The sequence below is a fragment of the Schistocerca serialis genome, chromosome 1, assembly GCF_023864345.2.
Source record: "Schistocerca serialis cubense isolate TAMUIC-IGC-003099 chromosome 1, iqSchSeri2.2, whole genome shotgun sequence".
NCBI classification, from domain to species: domain Eukaryota; kingdom Metazoa; phylum Arthropoda; class Insecta; order Orthoptera; family Acrididae; genus Schistocerca; species Schistocerca serialis.
The window spans coordinates 843,132,190-843,159,616 of NC_064638.1; the positions used below are offsets into that span (position 1 = coordinate 843,132,190).

A 27,427-nucleotide genomic window follows, 5' to 3' on the forward strand; every position below is an offset into this window, starting at 1 on the left:
GCACGACCACGAGCTGCGGACGGCTGCACCTAGGAATCAATGACTGGCTTCCTTTGTACAAACACATATTCAAAGTCCTTAACTAAGGTGCACGAATTCTTACCTCTATGCAGAGGCGTCGACGGAGGGAGGAGGAGGAGGAGGAGGAGATTAGTGTTTAACCTTCCGTCGACAACGCGATCACTAAAGAAGGAGCACAAGCTCGAATTAGCGAAAGATGGAGGAGGAAAGCGGCAGTGCCCTTTCGAAGGAACCAGCCCGGCATTTGCATGAAGCGATTTAGGGAAATCACGGAAAACCTAAATCAGGTTGAACTGTCGTTCTCCCGAATGTGAGTCCAGTGTGCTAACCACTGCGCTACCCCGCTCGGTTCAACAGAAGGGATGAAATGAATGCAGGAAGGGGTGTAACAACCTCTCATCTGGTGATACAAATACACGGTGGCGTTGGGTAGAATTGTGGTGAAATTTGGTGCCAGTGTGACACCACTAACCCACCTTATACTTACACGAAATTGTAAGCTCTGGACTTTTCTTCGGATCTATCGACAGTTTGCTGTTTGAAGCAGAGGCGAACTCGAAAGTGATATCGCAGGGCGCCATGCTTTTGCACTATGACAGAAGAACGTTGTACGCACCTTTGAGCCGAATTTCAAGCTTCTACATCGCAGTGGTAGGCAATTACGAGGTTTCGAAAAAGCGACCCTGCAATTATGTTCAGCAGTGTAGATGCGAATAAAGAATTACCGAGCAGGATCTCTTGGTAAGACGTGACATTTTCAAATTTGTACGTGATACAGGGTACCACCTACACAATATACGATATACGTATATATAGATTAAGGGCTTATTTCAGTAGTGGTACAAGTCCACTTTTGTTCATTCTATGATACAGAGTCCTAAAGTTAAATGAGCGCTGAAAAATCTGCAGTTGAAATACCAGAAATATTCAAGCATATGGCTTCTTGCTAGAGATGAACCTTTCTTTCTGTTTGCTTGGATCATTAGTGTCAGAAGCATTATAGACAGAAAAGTGGAGGTAATGGACTTGTACCACTATTGAAATAAGCCATATATATATATATATATATATATATTATTTCGATAGAACAAGTTCACGTCTTGCAGATATCATTACAGGATCTGATGCATTCAGACACGTAGACGAATATCAGTCGCATGTTGGGACTTGACACTGTTCGGTGAGACACTGACCTGAAGATGACGACGCCGAACATGTCGGCCGGCGTGGTGGAGGAGTAGTGCGGCAGCGCGACCAGCTGCAGCTGCGCCAGCGGGTAGGCAACGCCGAAGTAGGCCTCCAGCCAGCGCACGATGGCCGGCACGCGGTCCGCCGCCTTCTCCAGCTGCGACAGCAAGTGCGACCGCCCGTACACGCTCACCGCCGGCTTCGGATCTGCCGACACAGGTTATTTAGTTGCCGCTTTCGTGTTAATACCCAATCAGATACCAAGTAAAGCTGTATGTTTTTTAATTAATATTGCGCATTCCGCTGACGGAAATGAAGTGTGTTACACCATGAAGTAACAGTCCGACATTTTTCAACCTTTATCGAGGACGGGTATTTAACAATTAATCTCCCATTCCATTCTGAACTGATGTCAATCACTAACATCAGTATGAGGTGTCACCCTCACGGTCACGAATACACTTCTCCAATCGTAGTGGCATGGATGCAACAGCCTGTGCATCTCGCCTTGCATATTTCTTCCCCTTCATGAAACTTGTAAGATGACATAAAAAATTAACCTCTTCATATCTCATGCTCTACAGGGGACAAATCAAGGGGCACGACAAGGTGTCTGTAGTGTGAACTGCTGTTGGGCCCCGGCCGGGGTGGCCGTGAGGTTCTAGGGGCTACAGTCTGGAACCGCGTGACCGCTATAGTCGCAGGTTCGAATCCTGCCACGGGCATGGATGTGTGTGATTATGTGATGTCATTAGGTTAGTTAGGTTTAAGTAATTCTAAGTTCTAGGGGACCGATGACCTCAGAAGTTAAGTCCCATAGTGCTCAGAGCCATTTGAACCACTTTTTTCTGTTGTTGGGGCCTTCCATTATGCTGTTGGAGTAGGCCCCTTACACGTTCCAGTCACATTAATGTGACCGCTTGTCAAAGGCCTGGCTAACAACCTTTTGCAGCACGAATTGCTGCGACACGTGCAGGAGGACTTCAGTGACCATCTGTGTTAGGTTTCTCAGTTAAGGATACATGACGTGAACAGCCCGATCAACGTTTAGGTTTAAATCCAGCAAAGCCGGCCGAAGTGGCCGAGCGGTTCTAGGCGCTACAGTCTGGAACCGCGTGACCACTACGGTCGCAGGTTCGAATCCTGCCTCGGGCATGGATGTGTCTGCTGTCCTTAGGTTACTTAGGTATAAGTAGTTCTAAGTTCTAGGGGACTGATGACCTCAGAAGTTAAGTCCCATAGTGCTCACAGCCACTTAAATCCAGCAAATTTGATGGGCAGGGGCGTACTGTAAACTCATTCTGGTGCTCTTGGATCTTAAATCTGTGTCAAAAGTTACATTGTCCTGATGGTGGATGTCGTCGTGTCGAGGAAGAACAAACTGCGTGTAGGAGTTGAAATGGTTTCCAAAGATAAATGCATACTTGTGTTGATCCACTGCGTCTTTCTGAATGACGAGACCACCCAGAAAATGCATTTCAGACGTTTCACGTCGTGCACGCCAACGGTCATCTGTCCAATGCAACATGAAACGTGATTCATCTGAAAAGGCAACCTGTCCGCACTCAGCGGGTGTTCACTTGTAGTACTGGCGTGCAAGTTCCAAGCTTTGTCGCTGATGAACAGCAGTTACCATGGCTGCATGAACCAGACGCCTTCTGCAGAGGCCCATAAGCAGCAACGTTCGCTGAATGGTTGTTGAGGAGACACTGTTGGTAGCCTCTTGGTCATTTACACAACTGCACCACTCTAATCGCCAGTATACGTCTTCACAGCCGTCGTTCACCCCTGTCACCTACGGCTCGTGGTGCACTACAGTTGGCCTGCCGTTTGTTTTGGACAGTGCCGTTTTGCCATGCACAGTACATTTTAATCACGGCTGCACCTGAACAGTTACGAACTTAGCCGTTTCGGAAATGTTTTTACCCTTGGCCCGAAAGCCAATGACCATACCCTTTTGGACGTCAGGTAAACAGCCCTGTTACCTCCTTGCGACAACGACTGCACTGTTTTACCACCCCGGTCCGCAGATCGTGGTCTAGTGGTTAGCGTTGCTGCCTCTGGATCACTACTGGGTCCTTGTCCGATTGCCGGCCGGGTCGGAGATTTTCTCCGCCTGGGGACTGGGTGTTTGTGTTGTCCTTATCATCATCATTCTGGTAATGAAAGTTTGGAACTTCTACGGGCGCTGATGACCACGATGTTGAGCGCCCCACAAACCAACATCATCATTATCCGCGACCTCCCGACAAGCTTTGTATATCCTCCACCGTTAGTGCCGCCAACTGCAGTCTGTGACTGGACGTTCACGTCGAACATCACGAACTGCTTCCAAACACACATTTTGCAATACGTCATGCAAGTAAAGTACTTCAGCAGTTGGATCCCTAGTTCTTCTCAAACACATTTAACGGCACAACGTGTTCTTTTGTTTATTTGTACATAAACAGAGTCGTTACAAAACCGCGAGAACATATAGCGCCCAAAGAATACGCTTATATATTTTACGGGAGGGGAGAATCACAGTCGTGTGCCGAAAGTTTGCATACCTAACATAATAAAAGCATAACATAATAGATAATTTTAAAATTGCTTCCAGTAATATTATTAGTACAGTGTAATAAATTATTTGTTACTGGTATGTAAATGCTTGGAGGTTTTACTAAATGTTTTTTTCTCATGCCAGTGCTAAAAATTGTCTACTATCATGCAAGTGGCCCATCATTACTGTTCCCCATCACTATGGTGATAAAACACGACTGTCATTCGTCACAATGGTGATAAAGCAGTGCCTGCAGTTGACTAAACATCCTGTATCACACCAATCTGTTAAAACTGTTTACAATCGTTATTGCTGCATAAAATAAATAATCATTTTTCTGATATGATCTATTGTCTTCATTTTGCTACAGTGGTACATTAACACTGAAATTTACATCACTAGTAATATCATACAAAGAGCGCTCCCACTCCAAAATACAATGCGGCTCTGCAACTCTTACATTTAATGACGATAACAGTAGTCCCTCATATGTGAATTCCAAAGGGACCAAACTTCTGAAGACGTTCTCTGCCTACACTTACACAATACTTACACCAACTTAAACTAACTTACGCTAATAACAACACACACACACACCCATGCCCGAGGGAGTCATACTCTCCCCAGAACCCCCGTGGGCGAGCGGTATGACGTTCCACCGCGACACCCACGCCTTTGCGCTGACGCCAGAGTGGACTGGCCTCCAGCAGTCCGCCACCAGCCCTATCGGATGGCAACCACCAACAATAACAACAGCCGGTCAAGGGTGAAAATCCGCCTAATGCAGGATATGTTCTGGGTTTACGATATTGATTTCGCCCTCTTGCAGGAAGTTCACTTGACCAGTCTCCTAGATATCAATGGCGATACCGCGCACGCCACCGTAAGCTATCCCATGGGCCGTGGAGTGGCCATCTACGTCTGCGAAGGGATTCTTGTCACCGATGTCACCTTCCTTCCATCAGCTCGAGGCATGGCATTCACTGCCATGGAGATACGCCTCATTAACATCTATGCCCCTTCTGGCACCGACTAATGACATGAATGGGCCCAGTTTTGAGGATATCACCCCCACCCCTGTTTTTAGGGCGATACGAACACTGCCTGCTAGGAGGTGATTATAACACCGTTCTGCACCAGAAAGATCTGGTTCCACACTATACTACATGCCAGGAACTATGCATAGTGGTGCAGGACCTCCTGCTCCAAGATACCTGGTAAGCCGAGCATGGCGACCATTCTGGCCGTACCTTCTTACCAGTCATTCTGCAAGGCTTCTAGACAGGACATATGTCTCACTGGATCTTAGATCTGTGATATGGGATGCCGAACATTGTCCACTGGCCTTTTCCAACAATTGCACTAACACGCTCATTGCATGGTCCACCTTCTGCCCCAAAGCTTTATGGTGCAGCCGTGCGCCGTCGAAACTCAATACTTCTCATTTGCATCACCCAACTTGTAGCCAGCCTGCGAACGACGCCTTCCCAGCTACCACTCGGCAGTGAAGTGATGGATGGACTGTGCCAAACCAGGCATCCAGTGGCCACTGATGAGATACGGAAAGGACTTGGCCAAATGGCATCGCAGCGCCATCAGCTTCTACTATGCGATTCTCTGGGATCTGGATGCTCTGTCGCGTACCCTAGACAACCAGCTGGAACGCAGAGAACTAAAGTGAGGGTAATTGTCCTGGCACGCCGTAAATTGCAAGGAGTGGCAATACAGACGAGGCACCACGATCAGGAGGATTGGCATTTCCATTCATGCATAATATAATGTCCGACGAACGACAGTGTCGTCGGCAGCTCATCGACACTCTGGTCACGCCTCATGGCCCGCAAGTGACCAATCAGAATGACATCGTTAATGCATTCGTAGAACACTACCGACGTACTTCTAAGAAAGAAATGATGACGCTGAAACAAATGACTACATTTTGCATTACGTCACGCGCACCCACCCCCACATAGTGGCAGATACTTTGACAGTGGTGAACGAAGTCGACGACGCAATCAATAAGGGTACAGTCAACAGATCGCCTGGCATTGACGGCTTACCGACTGAGATTTACCAAACCCTCCATGGGCTCAAGGCAACGCGGTAGACGACTATGTTTCAAGAACTGATGACATCTGACCAAGAACTCCCTCCTGCCTTTGATGGGCTCATCGTCTTTCCTGTCCACAAACCAGACCGTGGTTCAACGGTCATGAGCGGTGACTTAACAATGGACGTTTAACAGGGCCGGTAGCCATCCGTCGTTCAATCGCGACAAGGGTGCACCCTCTCTACCCTCCTGCATCCTATCGCCCTACAGCCGCTCACTGAGGGCCTGACTACCGAGCTCCCGAACCTCACACTTCGCCAGCTCACTTTTCGCTGTCGGGTATACACAGATGACCTCCTCCTTCTCGTCAGTTCCGGCTCGAGATTCGAGCACTCCTAGAATTGATTACAGATTATGGGGCTGCAGCTGACAGTGCAATGATGTCGCCAAATCTGCAATGTACATTGGACAAGGCTTCCAGGAAGCTGGAGTGGCACTCCTGCCATTTGTGATGAAGTTGCAATACCTGGGCATTGCCTGTACCCCCACTGTCACACGCACAGCAGGACGAATTTCCTTCACTTGTTACACATCATCCATAACGACGTGCTGTAGAACCTCCTGCGCTGCCTGGACACACTTCAACGCGTTGAGTTTCTTAATCGTTATGTTGCATCGAAATTGGTCCACATCTCGCACTTTCCCCCTCTGCCGACGGCAATATGGCGAAACCCTCAGGCGATCCCTTGACTGTTATCTCACGGTTGGGGGGGGGGGGGGCGGGGTTGGGGTTGATTTGGTGGAGAAACCAAACAGGGAGGTCATCAGTCTCGTTGGATTAGGGAAGGATGGGGAAGAAAGTCGGCCTTGCCGTTTCCAAGGAACCATCCCGGAATTTGCCAGAAGTGATGTAGGGAAATCATGGAAAACCTAAATCAGGATGGTTGGACGCGGGATTGAACCGTCGTTCTCCCGAATGCAAGTCCAATGTGCTAACCACTGCGCCATCTCGCTCGGTATCTTACGGTTGGTTTCATTTTTAGAGTCTGTTATGAGACAGTCTCCCTACCCCCAAGGGATGGTGGCCTCAGACTCGTCAATGTCCGTATGCAAGATTCAGCCTGGTATACGAGTACCGTGAGAAGACAATGGACCGGACGGGGCACATCCCTAACACGCAACTTATTTGAGGCCCTCCTGCCTGCGTCCACCTCACCACTGGTGCCCGTCGGCCACATAGTGCCTCATCTGTCGCACATTTCAGGCTTTTTCGTCGACTATAGTTATACACATACCAGCCTCCCAGATACACGTCCGAGCAGGATGAAGGATTTTTACAACCTACTATTGCACAGTGTTCCCCGTAATATGATGGAGACCAAATATCCCTCCATCTGGTGATCCATAGTGTGGAGTACATCCACCAGCCATTCCTCCCTATGGAAATCTGGGCAATGTCATATCACATAATCAACAGGAACTTTGCAACAAAACAGCGACTGCACAACATTGGTTTATCGGATTCCTCTATTTGTCTCCTTTGTCAGCAACTCGACACTGATGATCACCGTCTGACCTGTGCCTGTTCGCACAACGTCTGGCGATTCGTGCAGCAAACCACCGCCTGTTATCTCAGAGTGCCACCTGACACGATCGAACTGCGAATGTTTCTATGCGCGGAGGACAAACATTTTCCCGCAGCCAATATCGTGCCATTACGTTGGTCAAGGGGTGGGCAGTGGGTCATCTATTCTGTGAGGGACCAAAATCCCTCCTTGATCTCTCGACCTGTTTACAAACAGCCCATGAAGCGCTCGAACACACGCTACGTTACCGAACATTGTTTGTCAACTATCTTCGAGGGGTCTCCGTTAGACCTCCACTTAGTTGCGGAGTGTCCGGAGCTGAGTGCACCTACCCCCCCGCCCCCTCCCTCCCCCCCCCCTCCACAGTGTTTGACTTTAAGCCGCCTACGATCGATTCTACTCCCGACCTCGGCGGGTGGGAGAGCGCTCCATAAATGCGCGGATTTTATTTATTTTTCTTTACCCCAGTCTTTTGCTTCTTTTCTAAATCAAAAACAAAGCCTTCCACTTCTGTTTATTCCTGTGTCTCCGTGTTTCCTACGCCCAATAGGCTCGGTGGCGGTGAGAGAGACACTGTGGCCATGCCTCGGGTTTCGATCCCTGACCGCTCTGCGCACTGAGCCCCCACCGGCCCATTCCTTAATATTTTCCATATTTCTAAGATCAGTGTCATCCTCATTCGTACAGTGCTTGTAGATTACACATCATAATTGTTATTAATGTAGATACTATAATATAAATAAAATTGTACTGATCTGATTGAAAGTTCTTGTGAATCGTCTTTTATATCCAGCCCCCTTACCAAATTTTTTTTCCCCATTTGTTGAGGATAAAGATTACGAAAATAATAAATCCGTTGTAGGAATTACATGGGAACCAAGAAACAGCAAGCACCGGCAGCGATTCTCAATCCAGAGACCTCGCACTTAGGACACTAAGCGATCACTCGCTCGGCTGCACACTCCTTAAATGCAGCGGCTCAAAGTATGTAAGCACGCCTAGAAGAATCAAACACGATTTTATCGAAAACGGCTGAGAGTAGCGCGTTCCTGTTTACCCACGTTCAAGTCCTAGTCGAGCTCTACACACCCTGACAATATGAATGAAGCCGGTGGAGGGAAGTTCGTACGGTCCCTTCGTAAGCATATTTTTCGGGCGCCACATGTTCCCGCGTTTTTGTAACGATTCTGTTGATGCATGAGGAAGCAAAAAGGGGATACGTTGCCGTTGAATGGATATGACAAGCATCAGGAAGCCAGCTGTTAAGAGTGTTTGCTTACATGATATAACACAAAAGGTGTTCTTGGAAACAGTTTTTGTCGTGCAACACCATACACTTAGACTTTCGAGATCTGTGTGTGACTACCAACCATTAATGCGCTCCACGCATTTCACCTCATAAGGACTCCCCATACCTCCCTACCCCCTTTCTTCCCTTCAAATTACAGTCTTATCGACACCTCCAACCGTTCCTCGTTTCTTGTCTCCTAACTTTCGCTTCTTACTCCATCAATTCCTCGCATCTCCCCTCCATCTTTACACCCACACCTTCCTACTGTCCTCAACGCCTAATCTTTTTTCTCTTCAGTACCAGAAGGTCTTTCCTAGGGCAGGTCCTCCAAGTTTTAGTGCCAATGAAGCGCTTCTTTTTAAGATCAGTATTTACGAGCGCGTGCTGCAAAGTAATGCCTCCAAAAAATTTTTGTGGTAACTCTGAAACCTTTTTAAATAATACATATATTATTAACATTCTACATCATTATTCTTCATGTGTACATATTTCTTTCTCAACATAGTCACCCTGGCGATGAAAACATTTCTTCAGCGAGAGAACAGTTTATTGATACCGTCACTGTAGAATGTTTAACTTTGTTGACGAAGCCACAACCTCACCTCTGCTTGTGCCGCTTCATCACTATCAAAGTGAAGTACTTGCAGATGTTCTTTAAATTTTGGAAGCAGATCAAAGTCGGATGGGGTGAAAGCAGGACTGTATGGAAAATGATCAACGACAGTGAACCAAAGGTGTCGGATTGTTGCAGATGCCGCAGCTATCGCTTGTGGTTTGGCGTTGTCAAGTTAAAGGGTGGACGAACTTTTTGAATTCGTGCTTTCAGTTTTCTGGCAGATTACAGCAGGCTGTTTCTCATGCATCGACATGGTTACGTTACATACCGCCATCTTACACGCTTCAATTCGGAGCTCTTTAGTGGCAGAGGGTTGCAAGTTGCGTCACCAAAGTGGGAAAATCGACCTACTAATGTGGATGACATGTAATACTTCAATCGATATTGAGAAAGGAATAAAAAATTCTGAGGCATTACTTTTCAGCACGCCCTAGTACATCGATTTTTAAATGGACTGTTATTGTTTTTCGTTTCACATTTTTATTGTTTTCATTTGAAATTTAAACCATGGAACACCAAGTTTCTTATATACAGGTATAAGCCTTCCATTAATCTCACATTTTTTCTTCTTAGTTTTACTTGGCCCTTGACACTGAAGAGCAGGTTGAATACACCGCTTACAGCCCCCGCCCCCCCCCCCCCAGCCCTTACGGCGCAAGGGCTGTGAAATAACAACGAAGAGAAAAAATTGTATATGAGGAACGAGTGCCTGTTCCCACTAGCATGAAACAGGTTTCAAATATGACATACACACTGCCGATGCATTGTAAGTAATGTAACAGCAATTGTAATACACAAAGCGTGACAATGTTCGCTACGTGCCTTACCTTTTTGCTGTGTCTGATATTGTTACTGTAGACATTTGAAATCGGTTACAGACCGAAACTGCCCAGTAACGTCAAATACATACATGGTACAATAAAGGCACCTTGCATAATGGAACTAACAGCCTATGATGGTTTCTTAAAGTTGTCTCATCATTCAGGAATTACGTCGAAGCTGTGGACCCACGCCTGAAGAAGGACTGATAGCGTTTCCCAAGGTTTTCGTGGCCTAACACGTTGCAACACTTTCCATTTTGTCAGTGTACCTCAATCAGCTTAACTGCGCCGTACGTCACCGTGTGCTAAAGTGGAATAACAATTCAATGCTTCGCACTACAATTATTAGTACCTTGTTCGTCGGAATCCTTCTTGGGCGTCACTATGCCGAGGTCACAGACTACCGCCGCCAGCGAGAACGTGGACATGGGCGGCGTCGTCTCGAAGTGGTCCACTTCCCACGCTGGATCGTCAGCCCTGCAGCAGTCGGACAGGTGGTTAGCAGACTCTACTGAGAGTACTATCGACTATGAACTAAGAGTGTCCATCGCAAGTAATTAGATGGAGCTGATACTCTGAGTGTACAATGATGCCACCACATCCTCATTTGCCCTAAATGTGGTGAGAAAATGGTGAACACAGTATTTTACCGAGTCGTGTAATTTTAGTGTACTATGTTTTGCCTCCATTAATAATGTGTTGTTTTCCTGAGTTTGATATGAGGAACCAGTATGACATTTTAGTACACAAATTTGGAAAAACGCATGAAAACTATATCAAGGAGTACCGATATATCACACTAATGGCCGTTAATTTGGCGTGCGGTTTCAGTCTTACCTCCTAATCTCGCAAACTAACTCTCTAAGATCACGCTACTCCACTCTTTTTTATTGACTTAAACCGACAGTTTAACGAAACATGATTACGGTGACTTACCAGTTCCTATATTGTATCGTGGCACGTCTCTAGCTCAGTCTCTCCAAACTATTGTTTGTTTACGGTGACCAATCTTAGAAATTTCTGCAACATACCGAAACATCGAAGCGGTTCCCCATTTTTACCTTTTACTCTTTAACATATGTAACTGTAGACCCAATCGCAAGAACCAGTGTGGAGTTGCATGTTTAAGTTGTAATAGATCATCGGTGATTTTTCTGTGATGGTACTGCGTTCTTCGCGGCGCGGGTGAGCGCTGTCTGTGAGTCCTCTCGGAACCACCGAGACAATCAGCGTGGTACAGTCTGTTTCTGCCTGTCTTTCATTTTTAACCCAACCTCTTTTCGTTCACACAGTACAACGCACAACAGTCTGCCTTGCCAAGCCTAAAGTGGTCTCTATAATTATTTCTGGCCAATCAAACTGAATATGTATGGACTATATTATTGAAGAGTGTTGCAATGGTAACTGGTGGTTACGTTCGCTTCTTCTTCATGGTGGGATACCGCACGCCCTGCCTCGTCGGGAGATGAGCTTCATCTGTGCTGCTCTTGTTTCGTAGCCGTACTGGTGTCGTGGGCTAAGCGGCTGTGGGTTTTGCAAGTCGTGACGTGAACGAGATGTTTCAAACCACACAAATATTTTATCCGCAGGTTTTCCGACTGTGTGGAGGTTCTGTCAACCGTTTAGTAATAAGAATGTCCTTTCATATTTTATCCAGGCTTCGGATGGACTGTTCATATAGTACACAGGCATGTTCAAATACACTCCTGGAAATTGAAATAAGAACACCGTGAATTCATTGTCCCAGGAAGGGGAAACTTTATTGACACATTCCTGGGGTCAGATACATCACATGATCACACTGACAGAACCACAGGCACATAGACACAGGCAACAGAGCATGCACAATGTCGGCACTAGTACAGTGTATATCCACCTTTCGCAGCAATGCAGGCTGCTATTCTCCCATGGAGACGATCGTAGAGATGCTGGATGTAGTCCTGTGGAACGGCTTGCCATGCCATTTCCACCTGGCGCCTCAGTTGGACCAGCGTTCGTGCTGGACGTGCTGACCGCGTGAGACGACGCTTCATCCAGTCCCAAACATGCTCAATGGGGGACAGATCCGGAGATCTTGCTGGCCAGGGTAGTTGACTTACACCTTCTAGAGCACGTTGGGTGGCACGGGATACATGCGGACGTGCATTGTCCTGTTGGAACAGCAAGTTCCCTTGCCGGTCTAGGAATGGTAGAACGATGGGTTCGATGACGGTTTGGATGTACCGTGCACTATTCAGTGTCCCCTCGACGATCACCAGTGGTGTACGGCCAGTGTAGGAGATCGCTCCCCACACCATGATGCCGGGTGTTGGCTGTGTGTGCCTCGGTCGTATGCGGTCATGATTGTGGCGCTCACCTGCACGGCGCCAAACACGCATACGACCATCATTGGCACCAAGGCAGAAGCGACTCTCATCGCTGAAGACGACACGTCTCCATTCGTCCCTCCATTCACGCCTGTCGCGACACCACTGGAGGCGGGCTGCACGATGTTGGGGCGTGAGCGGAAGACGGCCTAACGGTGTGCGGGACCGTAGCCCAGCTTCATGGAGACGGTTGCGAAGGGTCCTCACCGATACCCCAGGAGCAACAGTGTCCCTAATTTGCTGGGAAGTGGCGGTGCGGTCCCCTACGGCACTGCGTAGGATCCTACGGTCTTGGCGTGCATCCGTGCGTCGCTGCGGTCCGGTCCCAGGTCGACGGGCACGTGCACCATCCGCACCACTGGCGACAACATCGATGTACTGTGGAGACCTCACGCCCCACGTGTTGAGCAATTCGGCAGTACGTCCACCCGGCCTCCCACATGCCCACTATACGCCCTCGCTCAAAGTCCGTCAACTGCACATACGGTTCACGTCCACGCTGTCGCGGCATGCTACCAGTGTTAAAGACTGCGATGGAGCTCCGTATGCCACGGCAAACTGGCTGACACTGACGGCGGCGGTGCACAAATGCTGCGCAGCTAGCGCCATTCGACGGCAAACACCGCGGTTCCTGGTGTGTCCGCTGTGCCGTGCGTGTGATCATTGCTTGTACAACCCTCTCGCAGTGTCCGGAGCAAGTATGGTGGGTCTGACACACCGGTGTCAATGTGTTCTTTTTTCCATTTCCAGGAGTGTAGCTTACAGGAATGCAGTCGGGTGACGTCGTCTCGTAAATTATCTGAACACTGCATACGCGAGGGGAAACTCAATACATAGTCATGATTAAACGTGTTTTCTTTTTTTTTTTTTTACTTTCTTGCTTTTTACCTTTTTTCTTGCTACAACATTATTGGAGCAAATAATTAAACTTGTGTGATTTGATTAATTTCAATTTCTTATTAAATTTTCTGTCAGAAAGCCATAGAATTTAAACATTTTCTCAAATCCCCCGCGTCGTTATATACACTTATGATGTCTTTTAATCTTTCATCAAGATCTATGTATATTTTTCTTCTTTTTTAAAGAGGCAGGCCAATGAATCTTTTTTAATTTTAAATACTGTATAACATTTACTGCTGTCTTCTTCAGCTTGTTTAAGCTTCCTAAGCCAGCCTTCGACAGCATTGGTGGTCCTGTGCCACTGGTTGAAAACATTTTCCATCCATTGATAGTCTTGCAATTTCATGTGCTTTTCCCAACTGGACATTTACTCCATTATTACCAATCACGCTTCACCAACACTGTTAGGCACAGATATGCCACTGCAGCACACTTGCGGCTAAAGAAGTAGACTTCTTCTCTATTCCTGTATTACTCTCTTATCCCAGTTCTTGTACTTAGACGTTGACTGAAGCAAAAATTTCGAAGTGTAGCACTGGAGTTTCCGACGACCACCAAGGCATCTTATTTTTCAATCCAGAAAAAAGTGTTTCATATGTATTTTGATTTTTGTCTGGGAGCAAAGCAAATAAAATAGCAAATATCTTCGTCTCTTCTTCTGTGCTTCCGATATCAACGTGTGTGGCACACAGCTGGTCGAATTCTTTTTAACAACTGTCATATGTCCTGCCTATAAGAACAGTCTCATTTTCACAAAGGATTGTCTCTGCTTCTTCACAACCGAGCACCAGGATTCTATTATCAGGAATAGATCCTTCACCAATTTTCAAAAAATTATTACCCTCATTTAATCTCAAAATGTCTTCGCACAGCTCAGTCTCTGAACTAGTGCCAGGGTTCTGGGTCGTTCCAGTAGCTTTCCTACTTCGTTTACACAATGCAGACCTGGAGTTCTCATAATAGAGCATTTTTCGACGAAATATAATCCTTTAATTACAAATACTGAAATTCATCTTTGAAAATTTCGAAAACAGGTACTGTCAATGCTTCGTGGAAGCTTTTCCTGCAGTTAAGCATTCGTTTCTTTATTTGCTCGTCTGCTTCGTCAGTTGGCACAAATTTGCAATTCGGCCATTATTCTGCCATTTTCATTTCATAACCGGTCTCGGTTCTTACTCCGTTCTGATTTCACTCACAACCAGTTCATACACTGATCACATTTTCTCTTCAGCCGATAGCGATGACCGAACTAGAGAAGGCTTGGTTTACCTTTCGCTGTTGTAATTATTTCCATCACTCACATTGCAAAGACCGAGTGAGGTGGCGCAATGGTTAGCACACTGGACTCGCACTCGGGAGAACGGCGATTCAAACCCGCGTCCGTTCATCCTGGTTTACGTTTTCCATGATTTCCCTACTGTTCCAGGCAAATTCTGGGATGGTTACTTTGAAAGGGCACGGCCGACTTCCTTCCCCATCCTTCCCTAATCCGATGGGACCGATGACCTCGCTATATCGTCTCCTCCTCCCAACTGACCATTATATAGAACTCAGGTAGCTTAGGCCTTCTAAATTATGCGGAGACGAAGGCTATCGGCGGGGGCACTGCCGGACAACCCATCCCCTAGAATGAGATTTTCACCCTGCAGCGGAGTGTGCGCTGATATGAAACTTCCCGGCAGATTAAAACTGTGTGCCGGACCGAGACTCGAACTCGGGACCGGGTTCGAGTCTCGGTCCGGCACACAGTTTTAATCTGCCAGGGAGTTTCATATCAGCGCACACTCTGCTGCAGAGAGAAAATCTCATTCTGGAAACATCCCCAAGGCTGTGGCTAAGCCATGTCTCCGCAGTATCCTTTCTTTCAGGAGTGCTAGTTCTGCAAGGTTCGCAGGAGAGCTTCTGTAAAGTTTGGGAGGTAGGAGACGAGATACTGGCAGAAGTAAAGCTGTGAAGACGGGTCGTGAGTCGTGCTTGGGTAGCTCAGATGGTAGAGCACTTGCCCGCGAAAGGCAAAGGTCCCGATTTCGAGTCTCGGCCCGGCACACAGTTTTAATCTGCCGGGAAGTTTCAACCCATCCGCTACTGGTGAACGATTGGCGTAAATTAGCAGAGGGGGAGGCACTGGTCGGAAAACCCACAGTACAAAACTGATACGCCGCAGTTCTCATGGAACCTGTGGCACCTGCGAAAATGTCGGAAACACCACGGCCGGAAAGGCCACATAGGCACCATATTAATGTTCTTTATCAAGTTGCGTAACGAACTGGAACTGGCTCTCTCTAGGTAGGGGCACTCACTTAACGTTGGTTATCCATTTCGACTGGCGCTACGTGACAAAGAACTCTTCCCGCCAGAGTACTCTCTGGGTCATGTAGGATAGACGTAGTACTCCTCTTTGCTTTGCTGGTCAGACAGACTGTTGATACGGTCAGTTATTGTCGGTACTTACACGACAGCCGTGTGGCGCAGGGGCATGTTGGAAAGGGCGCGTAGGCCGCGGGGTCGCTCGATGCTCACGTCGAACGTGGCCTTGTACATGGGGCCGTCGAAGCACGGGAAGATGCTGCGCGCCATGTTGGGCCGCATCTGCGTCGCCGCGAAGTACCTGCGGGCACAGCACGGAGTCACTGCTCAGCCGCTGCTTAGTTCCCGTCGTCCTCACCTACTGCTGCTACGAACTAAGCACATATTTTAAACAAGAAGCTCATCTAAAAGTAATACAGTAATTTAACTTAACACAAAATACTACCGATAACAACAGTGTGATCTCGAACACCATCCTTAATGTCGAACACGTCCAGATAGAGACTTTTATTCGTTCTCATCTTTGTCTCCTGTTTGGCGGAAATGCACTTTTATCGGAGTGTAGCCCTGATTGCGCAGAGGTGACAAAGTCATGGCTCAAATGGCTCTGAGCACTATGGGACTTAACAGCTGTGGTCATCAGTCCCCTAGAACTTAGAACTACTTAAACCTAACTAACCTAAGGACATCACACACATCCATGCCCGAGGCAGGATTCGAACCTGCGACCGTAGCAGTCGCACGGTTCCGGACTGCGCGCCTAGAACCACGAGACCACCGCGGCCGGCGACAAAGTCATGGGATAGCGATATGCACATACACAGATGGTGGTTGTATCAAGTACATAAGGTATTAGAGGATAGTGCTTTGGTGGAGCTGTCACTTGTCCACATGTGATTAATGTGGCCGCACGACGGGTTTTCACGCACTTTGAACGCGGAATAGTAGTTGGAGCTAGATGTAAGGGGCATTCCATCTAGAAATCGTGAGGAAAACCAATATTCCGAGATCCACAGTATCAAGCTTGAGCCGAGAATACCAAATTTCAGGCATTAGGTTCGCCGATGACATTGTAATTCTGTCAGAGACAGCAAAGGACTTGGAAGAGTAGTTGAACGGAATGGACAGTGTCTTGAAAGGAGGGTATAAGATGAACATCAACAAAAGCAAATCGCGGATAATGGAATGTAGTCGAATTAAGTCGGGTGATGCTGAGGGAATTAGATTAGGAAATGAAACACTTAAAGCAGTAAAGGAGTTTTGTTATTTGGGGATCAAAATAACTGATGATGGTCGAAGTAGAGAGGATATAAAATGTAGACTGGCAATCGCAAGGAAAGCGTTTCTGAAGAAGAGAAATTTGTTAACATCGAGTATAGATTTAAGTCTCAGGAAGTCGTTTCTGGAAGTATTTGTATGGAGTGTAGCCATGTATGGAAGTGAAACGTGGACGATAAATAGTTTAAACAAAAAGAGAATAGAAGCTTTCGAAATATGGTGCTACAGAAGAATGTTGAAGATTAGATGGGTAGATCACATCTAATGACGAGGTATTGCATAGAATAGAGGAGAAGTTTGTGGCACAACTTGACTAGAAGAAGGGATCGGTTGGTAGGACATGTTCTGAGGCATCAAGGGATCACCAATTTAGTATTGGAGGGCAGCGTGGAGGGTAAAAATCGTAGAGGGAGACCAAGAGATGAATACACTAAGCACATTCACAAGGATGTAGGTTGCAGCAGGTACTGGGAGATGAAGAAGCTTGCACAGGATAGAGTAGCGTGGAGAGCTGCATCAAACCAGTCTCAGGACTGAAGACCACAACAACAACATCTCTCTCCACTGGCAACATAGTGGGCGACGGCCTTCCCTTAACGATCGACAGCAGCAGCGTTTGCGTAGAGTTCTCAGTGCTCTCAAACGAGCAACACTGCGTGAAATAACAGTAGAAACCAATGTGAGACGTACGACGAATGTATACGTTAGGACAGGGCGGCGAAATTTGTCGTTAACGGCCTGTAACAGCAGACGACTGACTCGAGTGCTTTTGCCAACAGCACGACATCGCCTGCAGCGTCCATCCAGGGCTCGTGACCCTATCGGTTGCAACGTAGATAACCGGAAAACTTTGGCCTCGTCACATGAGTCCGGATATCAGTTGGCAAGAGCAGATGGTAGGTTTGGAGTGTGCCGCAGTCCCTACGAAGCCATAGGCCCAAGATCTCAACAAGACACTGTGCAAGCTGGTGGTGGGTCCATAATGGCGTGAGTTGTGTTACTTTGGAATGGACTGAGTCCTCTGGTCCAACAGAAATGGCCATTCACTGGAAATAATTATGTTCGTCTACTTGGAGACCATTTGCAGCCGTTCATGAACTTCATGTGCCCAAACAACGATAATTTTTATGGATAACAATACGCCACGTCACCGGGCCACAATATTCTTCGCGATTAGTCTGAAGAACAGTCTGCACAATTCGAGCAAATGGTTTGCCCATCCAGACCATCCGACATGAGTCCCATTGAACATTTATGAGACATAATCAAATGGTTAGTTCTTGCACAAAATTCTGCACTGCCAACACTTTCGCAATTACGGACGGGTATAGAGGTAGCATGGCTCAATAATTCAGCAGGAGACTTCCAACGACTTGCTGAGTCCATGCTACTTCGAGTTGTTGCACTACGCCGGGCAAAAGGAGGTCCGATACGATACTAGGAGGTACCCCATGACTTTTGTCATCTCAGTGCAGAAAGAAGATTGTAAGACGTTACTATGAGCGGCGTACATAGGGTGCCGGGGCGCCTGGCCCTATCGGTGGAGAAAGCCAGAACAAGGCCAATAGCCACCCCCACTGCAGGCGCAACGGTCGTAACGTTCCGAAAGGAAGAAAGAGTGGGACAGGCTGCTGCCGCAGCCACGGTGTCAGTTCGAAGAACTAAAAAGTTATACATTAGTTTGTACGAGAAAAATACTAAACTTTAATCCATTAATCATACGAAATCATGACATATATAAAGTAGTACATGTCGATTTCACGGGTTTGTTATAGCATTCCACTTAGCTCTATGATCGGCAGTTCATGACTAACACAGCTTTTTATAAACTCTGATTTAACAACCATTTCAAGTTAAACTACTGACAAACCAGAACAGCTACAGTCTTTATCGATAAGTAAAATTTTAGCTCTTAGATTCTCTAAACGCATAATAACTTGGTTTACGTGAAACTCAAATGATACCAGAGTAACGACGACTTTAATTAATACGATTCAATCGAACGAACCAGAGCTCGATGTCATTTACAGAAACTCGTAGCATTACAGCAGCATGGGTTCCCTTACACCTGTCGTAACCCGAAGTGCTTTAGCAGCTCACTCTCAGATGAGAGATGACGCGGGATTTCTTGGTACGCGTACAGCGATGAAAAGGCAGCGCGGTCAAGCTGACATTGTTCAGGTCTCTGTGGTTGGAGACAGTGCAGAATGACTCAGATGTTAGGCTAAGGAGGTAGATATGTTGATTACAGGGGAAATTGAACTCTGGGTTGGCCTTTCTATTGCTTCTTCAAGTGTTAGCAACGTTCATACAGAATAGCATCGACATTGGTTTATTGAAACACGCATGAGGCTTATTAGGTTCTCCTATGTATTGCTAGAACAAATGGCCACTCTAGCCTGTATTATTACTAATATCTGGTTATAAACAGTAGTGTATGGTAATACAGACCATGAACCATGGAAGTGCTAGATTTTATTGTTCACTTCGAACCCTTAAGTTAAAGTACTCGTCACAACGGACTTGACAGAGACATAGGCACATGTAGGCAAATGCATGATGGGACCCAATAACCCTAGCCAAGAGGAACATACAGCTAAGCTTTGCAAGTCCTTCCTAGTGCACGAAGTTCATTGAGTCTGACTGCTCGCTTACATAGCGCCAGCCGGACACTAGTCCATCCGAGGCAGCTGGATCTCTTCTGTTCGCTGGAACTCTCGAACTCCGCCTTGCTTGGCGTTTGATGGCCTCCGTATACGGCTTTGGGGCTATTTGCTTATGATGATACGTGACTGTGTCGATTTTTAACTCCAATTCGCAATCAGTGAGCGTGAAATCAGCAGTTTCTCAATGCGTATTACAGGTGCCTCTTAATGGACTGGAAGCGGCTTGCACTGTGCGCCTTCACCTAAGTTATGAGACTTGCAGCTAATATATAAACCTGGATGATTTTCCTTTTTATTCCGGCGATCTTTCATGATTCGGTCAGTATACGCTCTTTAATTTTTCCTTAAGTACAGATAATCTTAATTCAAAATGACATTTAAGTGCCAAATTGTGTATCTACATCTACATCTACATGGTTACTTTGCAATTGACACTTAAGTGCCTGGCAGTGGGTTCATCGAACCATGATGTTGGTAGAGTGAAACAGGGAATTATAAAAATCGCCCATAATTCAAATTCTGGTTTATGTTACCTATGAACTGAGTGCATCACAAGAAAGCATAGCAATGTTTGCCCCTTTTGGATATGGTACAGTCATTTGTACGCATATATCTCTTTATGTTTCATTCATTGAAGACTAGTGTATGTGGGCACCACTCAATATTTTTATTGATCACTCCTGTAATATTCGTGTTAGAATGATTTGGAAGGACATAGTGTCGTAAGGACGAGAAGACGCTTATTTGAACAATTCTGTAACAAGTCGTGAATATGACTAACGTGGTCTGGCTTCCAAGGTTTTAAAGAGGCGGCACTGGAGCGCTCCAAGGTCTTTTGGTTGGCCAGCGGTCGATGAGGGGGAGAAAACTTTGGCAGTCTGAACAGCGTCTGGGCAGGAGTGGAACTTTCTTTCTCTAAGTGACAGTACACCCGCAGTGTTTCAGTACGGGAGTTAGTACCTGTCAATCTGCTTTCGAGTTCTGCGTATTTCTCTGACTGAAGTACATTAACTTAACGCTAGTGGCTGTAAATCATAATGAACTTTCATAAATAGTAGTGCAGGCAACTGAGGAAATTTCACTATACTATTTATCCGGGTTTTGGGCTTTGAGATAATAACTGGGTTAGCCGTATGAATTGGCGAACCGTAAACAGTTCGCTATCTTACATAACTTGACATCACTCGTTACAATTTTCATCATTCAGCTTAAGACAGGACACGCTTTTACGAATCTTTTGTACAGCATCATGGTATCTGAGAGAATTTTTTTGACAAAATGGTATTCCAATTGTAATCGATTTCGGCACTGTCTTCACTACATCATGTTTCATTTCTTTCGTCAATTTTATTTGAAATTTTTAATCAATTATTTAGTTACTTGTATTAATACCTATGTTTATGTATGATCGGTGCTTGCTGTTTAACCTTTCTATTAAACAGCGGGTCCAGTTACTAGGGTAAAAAGCGTAGTGGCGTTCGCCCCACCCTTCAGACACAGAACAAAACACGTCTACAACGAGAACATCCACTCGCAAGGTTTAGCATTTTCGTCTAGTGAAAGGGCAGCCTTGACTCAAACCCCTTGATCTTCATCTTTGGGGTCCGCAGCTCGTGGTCGTGCGGTAGCGTTCTCGCATCCCACGCCCGGGTTCCCGGGTTCGATTCCCGGCGGGGTCAGGGATTTTCCCTGCCTCGTGATGACTGGGTGTTGTGTGATGTCCTTAGGTTGGTTAGGTTTAAGTAGTTCTAAGTTCTAGGGGACTGATGACCATAGATGTTAAGTCCCATAGTGCTCAGAGCCATTTGAACCATTTCATGTTTGGGGGCTTCCTGAGAGGTCGGTATCCTTTGTGTAGGTGTTAAACTAAAAGTACTTGCGTATCTGTAGCTTAGATTCCTCATTTAATACTGATTCTTGAATGTTTTACATGGGACAGGTGTCTGTCTTCGACGATCTGCCCGTTCAGGCTTTTAAACATTTCGTGAGGCTTGCCGCTAATCAAGCAAACCTGTGACCTTAAAATCGCAGAACATCCACAAGTTGCTTTTTTTCCCCTGTATTTTGACACGTTTCACTCGACCAGCGCGAGTATCATCAGAACTGTGGAAATACACTACTGGCCATTAAAATTGCTACACCACGAAGATGACGTGCTACAGACGCGAAATTTAACCGACAGGAAGAAGATGCTGCGATATGCAAATGATTATCTTTTCAGAGCATTCACACAAGGTTGGCACCGGTGGCGACACCTACAACGTGCTGACATAAGGAAAGTTTCCAACCAATTTCTCATACACAAACAGCAGTTGACCGGCGTTGCCTGGTGAATCGTTGTTGTGATGCCTCGTGTAAGGAGAAGAAATGCGTACCATCACGTTTCCGACTTTGATAAAGGTCGGATTGTAGCCTATCGCGATTGCGGTTTATCGTATAGCGACATTGCTGCTCGCGTTGGTCGAGATCCAATGACTGTTAGCAGAATATGGAATCGGTGGGTTCAGGAGGGTAATACGGAACGCCGTGCTGGATCCCAACGGCCTCGTATCACTAGCAGTCGAGATGACAGGCACCTTACCCGCATGGATCTAACGGATCGTACAGCCGCGTCTCGATCCCTGAGTCAACAGATGGGGACGTTTGCAAGACAACAACCATCTGCACGAACTGTTCGACGACGTTTGCAGCAGCATGGACTACCAGCTCGGAAACCCTGGCTGCGGTTAACCTTGAGGCTGCATCACAGGCAGGAGCGCTTGCCATGGTGTACTCAACGACGAACCTGGGTGCACGAATGGCAAAACGTTATTTTTTCGGATGAATCCAGGTTCTGTTTACAGCATCATGATGGTCGCACCCGTGTTTGGCGACATCGCGGTGAACGCACATTGGAAGCGTGTATTCGTCATCGCCATACTGGTGTATCACACGACCGCATGTTGCAGGTCCTGTGCTGGCCTTTCTGGATACAGAAAATGTTCGACTGCTGCCCTGGCCAGCACATTCTCCAGATCTCTCACCAACTGAAAACGTCTGGTCAATGGTGGCCGAGCAACTGGCTCGTCACAATACGCCAGTCACTACTCTTGATGAACTGTGGTATCGTGTTGAAGCTGCATGGGCAGCTGTACCTGTACACGCCATCCAAGCTCCGTTTGACTCAATGCCCAGGCGTATCAAGGCCGTTATTACGGCCAGAGGTGGTTGTTCTGGGTATTGATTTCTCAAATGTATGCAGCCAAATTGCGTTGGAATGTAATCACATGTCAGTTTTAGTATAATATATTTGTCCAATGAATACCCGTTTATCATTTGCATTTCTTCTTGGTGTAGCAATTTTAATGGCCAGTAGTGTACAATGCATTACATCACCATACAATAAAACAAACTCACAGACAGCTTACGTTATGTAGCTGAGGGTCACACTTTACAATTAGCAGGCGGTGTATAGCGCTGTAGTCATATATAAGCGTGAGTTCGTTGGTTGTGTATAGCTAATGTAAACTCCCTGGTGGGGTGTATTGGTGAGTGAGTGCCAACGTAGTTGCCGCTGCCAACCTGCCGCGTGGTGAAGAGATGCCGGGGATGGACTTCAGTAAAGTAGTTTTCATCCGACATGGTACCACGATACTACAGGTTTTAATTTTAACGTTGACTGTGCCGTACTCTGGCATGTTATAGTAATTTTATGCTTCTGAAGAAGGCTAGATTAATTTAGCCGAAACCTGGTAAAGACCAGAAAATTTGCGCAATTGAGGCTAATTCTTCAAAATATTACGACCTAAAAAGAGGCTGATATCTGCCGTAGTTTAGTGATATTATTGTTTTCTGTACTACCTTAGGATTCATGAGGCGATTCCAAACAAAGCTCATCTCGATGTGACTTGTGTCTGCTCTGCAATTTTGATTTTAAAAGTGTGTGTTCCCTTGCAAATGCCTGCGCTCGCTAAACCTGTGTCCGTTCGTGCTCTTGTTTATACACTCCATATCATCTCTTAGTTCTATTTAGTATGGGTTTCACATATTGGAGGGATGATTCTAGGATGGAATTGTTTTTTAATCAAGCTCGTTTGCAGTATCTTACCAATGACCCGAAGACTACCAAGCTCTTTATCTACGATGGAGCCAAATGATCACTCCATTTCTTATCCTCACGAATCGTTACATTCAGGTATTTGTATGAACTGACTAATTCCAGTTATGTTTACTGGTATTTTAGTCATAGGATTCTACTTTTCTGCGTTTTGTAAAGTGCACAATTTTACATCTCCTTACGTAAATGTCAGACATTGCACACAATTTCTAATGTTGCCAAGACCTGACTGAAAATTTGTACGCCTCGTTCTAGATAGTATTTCTGTGATCGGAGTGTCGAAAGTTGAATAAGTGTATTGTTTATATACAGTGCTCACCGGGTTATCACACAGTGAAAAAGGGGGGAGAACTGCATAGCTGCGTCTAACACCGTTGCTTACTGACATTTCGTAGTCAAGACCTAGAGTGAAGCCAAAGACACGGAAACTCTCGTAACCAGGATATACGAATTTTAGTGACTGGTTACCGAGTTGTTGTTTCGACATTTCAGCTAAAGTCACTGATAAATATTTCACAAATGTGATTTCGTTTGATAATATGCAAAAGGGGAGGTGCGATATTCTGCCACACAATTTTTTTTAAGAACGTACAATGACACAGTGAGTGTTTTTCGTGGAAGGTTAACTCTACCTGATATAGAGGTGCAGACACGTAACATGATTAGATGTAATTAACATCATCTCTTTTTATGAAATGTGAAAAAGTGAACATATCACTAATATGTTACAACAACGCACAACCTTTAACTTAGCACTCAAAAAAGCACTCCGTCTTCAGGCCACAAGTGGCCCATCGGGACCATCCGACCGCCGTGTCATCCTCAGTTGAGGATGCGGATAGGAGGGGCGCATGGTCAGCACACCGCTCTCCCGGTCGATATGATGGTTTTTTTGACCGGAGCCGCTACTATTCGGTCGAGTAGCTCCTCAATTGGCATCACGAGGCTGAGTGCACCCCGAAAAATGGCAACAGCGCATTGCGGCTGGATGGTCACCCATCCAAGCGCCGGCCTCGCCCGACAGTGCTCAACTTCGGCGATCTCACGGGAACCGGTGTATCCACTACGGCAAGGCCGTTGCCAACCTTTAACGTCGGTCACTTAAAATTAAATTCACTTCCTGTAAAGAAATATTCGCCCTATGGACGATGGATCTTGCCGAGATAAAGTGGTTGGGTGCCTCAGCGATATAGATATTCGTAGCATAGGTTAACCACAACGGAGAGGTATCTATGGAAGAGCCCTGATTAACCTGTGGTTCCTGAAGAGGTGCAGCAGCCTTTTCAGTAGTCGTAGAGATTACAGTCTGGATAATTGCACATCTGTGCTTGTAACGTTAGTGAAAATGATCTTTCTGTACTTGACTACGAACCACCGAAAGATAGATGAAACTATAGCCGTTATTTACGGCATGTAACTCTACTACACGGTTAAAAAATGATGGCATCCTCTTAGGTAAAATATTTCTCATCTGCGGGCGGGGAATACTCGGGAGTATATCTTTATCAGGAAAAAGAAAACTGGCATTCTGCCGTTCGGAGCGTGGAATATTAGGTCCAATAATCGAATAGGTAGATTAGTGAATTTAAAAATGGAACTAGATAAGCCACAGATAGATATAATGGGAATTAGTGAAGTGCACTGACAGGAAGAACAGGACTTCTGGTCTTCTGAATAGAGGACTATGAATGCAAAATGAAACAGAGGTCTAATAAAAATAAGAATGCAGACAAGCCAGTTTGAAAAGCTTAGTGAACACACTATAATCAAGATAGACACGATCCCAGCACAAACCACCGTAGTTCAAGTTTATATGCCAACTTACTCTGGTGATAATAAAGTATTCAAAGAATAAAATAAATTATTCAAATATTTCAGGCAAAAGAAAAGTTAATTGTGGTGGACGGGGAGGGGGTGGGGAGGGGGGTTGGAATTGGAATTCTATATTTGCGAAAGGAAGAGAACTAGCAGGAGAATATCTACTGGGGGAAAGGAGTGAAAGAGGAAGCCACCTAATACACTTTTTCACAGAGCATCATGGCTAACATTTGGTTGAAAAATCATGGAAGAAAATTTTATACAGTGAAGAGCCAAAGAGACTGGTACACCTGCCTAATGTGTAGGCCCACGCGAGAATGCAGAATTGTCGCAGCACGACGTGGCATGAACTAATGTCTGAAGTAGTCCCGGAGAGAACTGACACAACTGCAGGGCTGTCCATAAATCCGTAAGAGTACGAGGGAGTGGATATCTCTTCCGAAAAGTACGTTGCAAGGCATCCCAGATATGTTCAATAATGTTCATGGTTGGCGAGTTTGGTGGCCAGCGGAAGTGTTTAAATTCAGAAGAGTGTTCTTGGAACCACTCTATGGGTATTCTGGACGTGAGGGCTGTAGCATTGTCCTGCTGGAATTTCCCAAGTCCGTCGCAATGCACAATGGATATGAATGGATGCAGGTGATCAGACAGGATGTTTACGTACGAGTCACCTGTCAGATCCTATCTAAAAGTATCAAGGGTTCCATATCACTCCAACTGCACACGCCTCACACCATTATAGAGCCTCCGCCAGCTTGAACAGTCCCCTGCTGACATGCAAAGTCCATGGATTCATCAGGTTGACTAATACCCGTACACGTACATCCGCTCGATACAATTCGAAACGAGACTCGTCCGACGAGGCAACATATTTCCAGTCATCAACAGCCCCATGTCGGTGTTGACGGGCCCAGGCGAGGAGTAAAGCTTTGTGTCATGGGCTCCGAAAGCCCATATCGATGTGCTTCGTTGAATGGTTCGCACGCTGACACTTGTTGATGGCCCGGCATTGAAATCTGCAGCAATTTGCGGAACGGTTGCACTTCTGTCACGTTGAACGATTCTCTTCAGTAGTCGTTGGTCCCGTTCTTGCAGGATATTTTTCCGGCCGCAGAGATGTCGGATATTTGATGTTTTACCGGATTCCTGATATTAACGGTACACTCGTGAAATGGTCGTACGTGAAAATTCCCACTACCTCGGAAATGTTGTGTCCCATCGCTCGTGCGCCGACTGTACCACCACGTTCAAGCTCACTTAAATCGCGATACCATGCAGTAACCGATCTCACAACTGCTCCAGACACTTGTTGTCTTATATAGGCGATGACGATGGCAGCGCCGTATGCAGTCTGTTTACATACCTCTGTATTTGAATACGGATGCCTATACTAGTTTCTTTAGGGTTTCAGTGTACGTAGAAGAGACCTAGAAACAATGGGATGATGCAGACTGATTACATAATGGTAAGACAAAGATTTCGAAACTGTGAAAAGAAAGGAAATTTAGGAGATGGGACCTGCAGAGATTGAATGAATCTGAGGTCCTTGAGAGTTTCAGACCAAGCATTCGACAACGATTGATTGAAACAGAGGAGAGGAATAAAATACAAGACGAGTGGGTGGCTTTTGAAGATAATACAGCGAAGTCAGCAGATTAAATAGGTAAAAATGTGAGTTCTAGTCGAAATCCTTGTAACTGGCGACAAGAGGACATATAAAAATGCAGCAAATAGAATTGGTGAGATGGAATATATACGTCTAAAAAATAACACTGACAGATAGGTGCAAAATGATCCAGTGAGAACGGCTAGATGGCAGTTGCTATAGAAGCATCCGGGGAAAGATAGATGCTGCCTATAGGAAAATAAAAGAGACCTATG

At 46.0% G+C, this 27,427-nt stretch overlaps 1 protein-coding gene across 1 annotated transcript in view; it reads right to left on the reverse strand.

The window, feature by feature from the left end:
* LOC126485007 (aminopeptidase N-like) overlaps nucleotides 1-27,427 on the reverse strand; it is a 260,634-nt gene that overhangs the window by 154,127 nt on the left and 79,080 nt on the right. The window contains exons 4-6 of the mRNA XM_050108615.1: nucleotides 15,834-15,989; nucleotides 10,468-10,592; nucleotides 1,215-1,416 (exon numbers count right to left, since the gene is read on the reverse strand). Of these exons, the coding sequence (XP_049964572.1) occupies nucleotides 1,215-1,416; nucleotides 10,468-10,592; nucleotides 15,834-15,989 (483 nt within the window). The remainder of the gene's footprint in view (nucleotides 1-1,214; nucleotides 1,417-10,467; nucleotides 10,593-15,833; nucleotides 15,990-27,427) is intronic.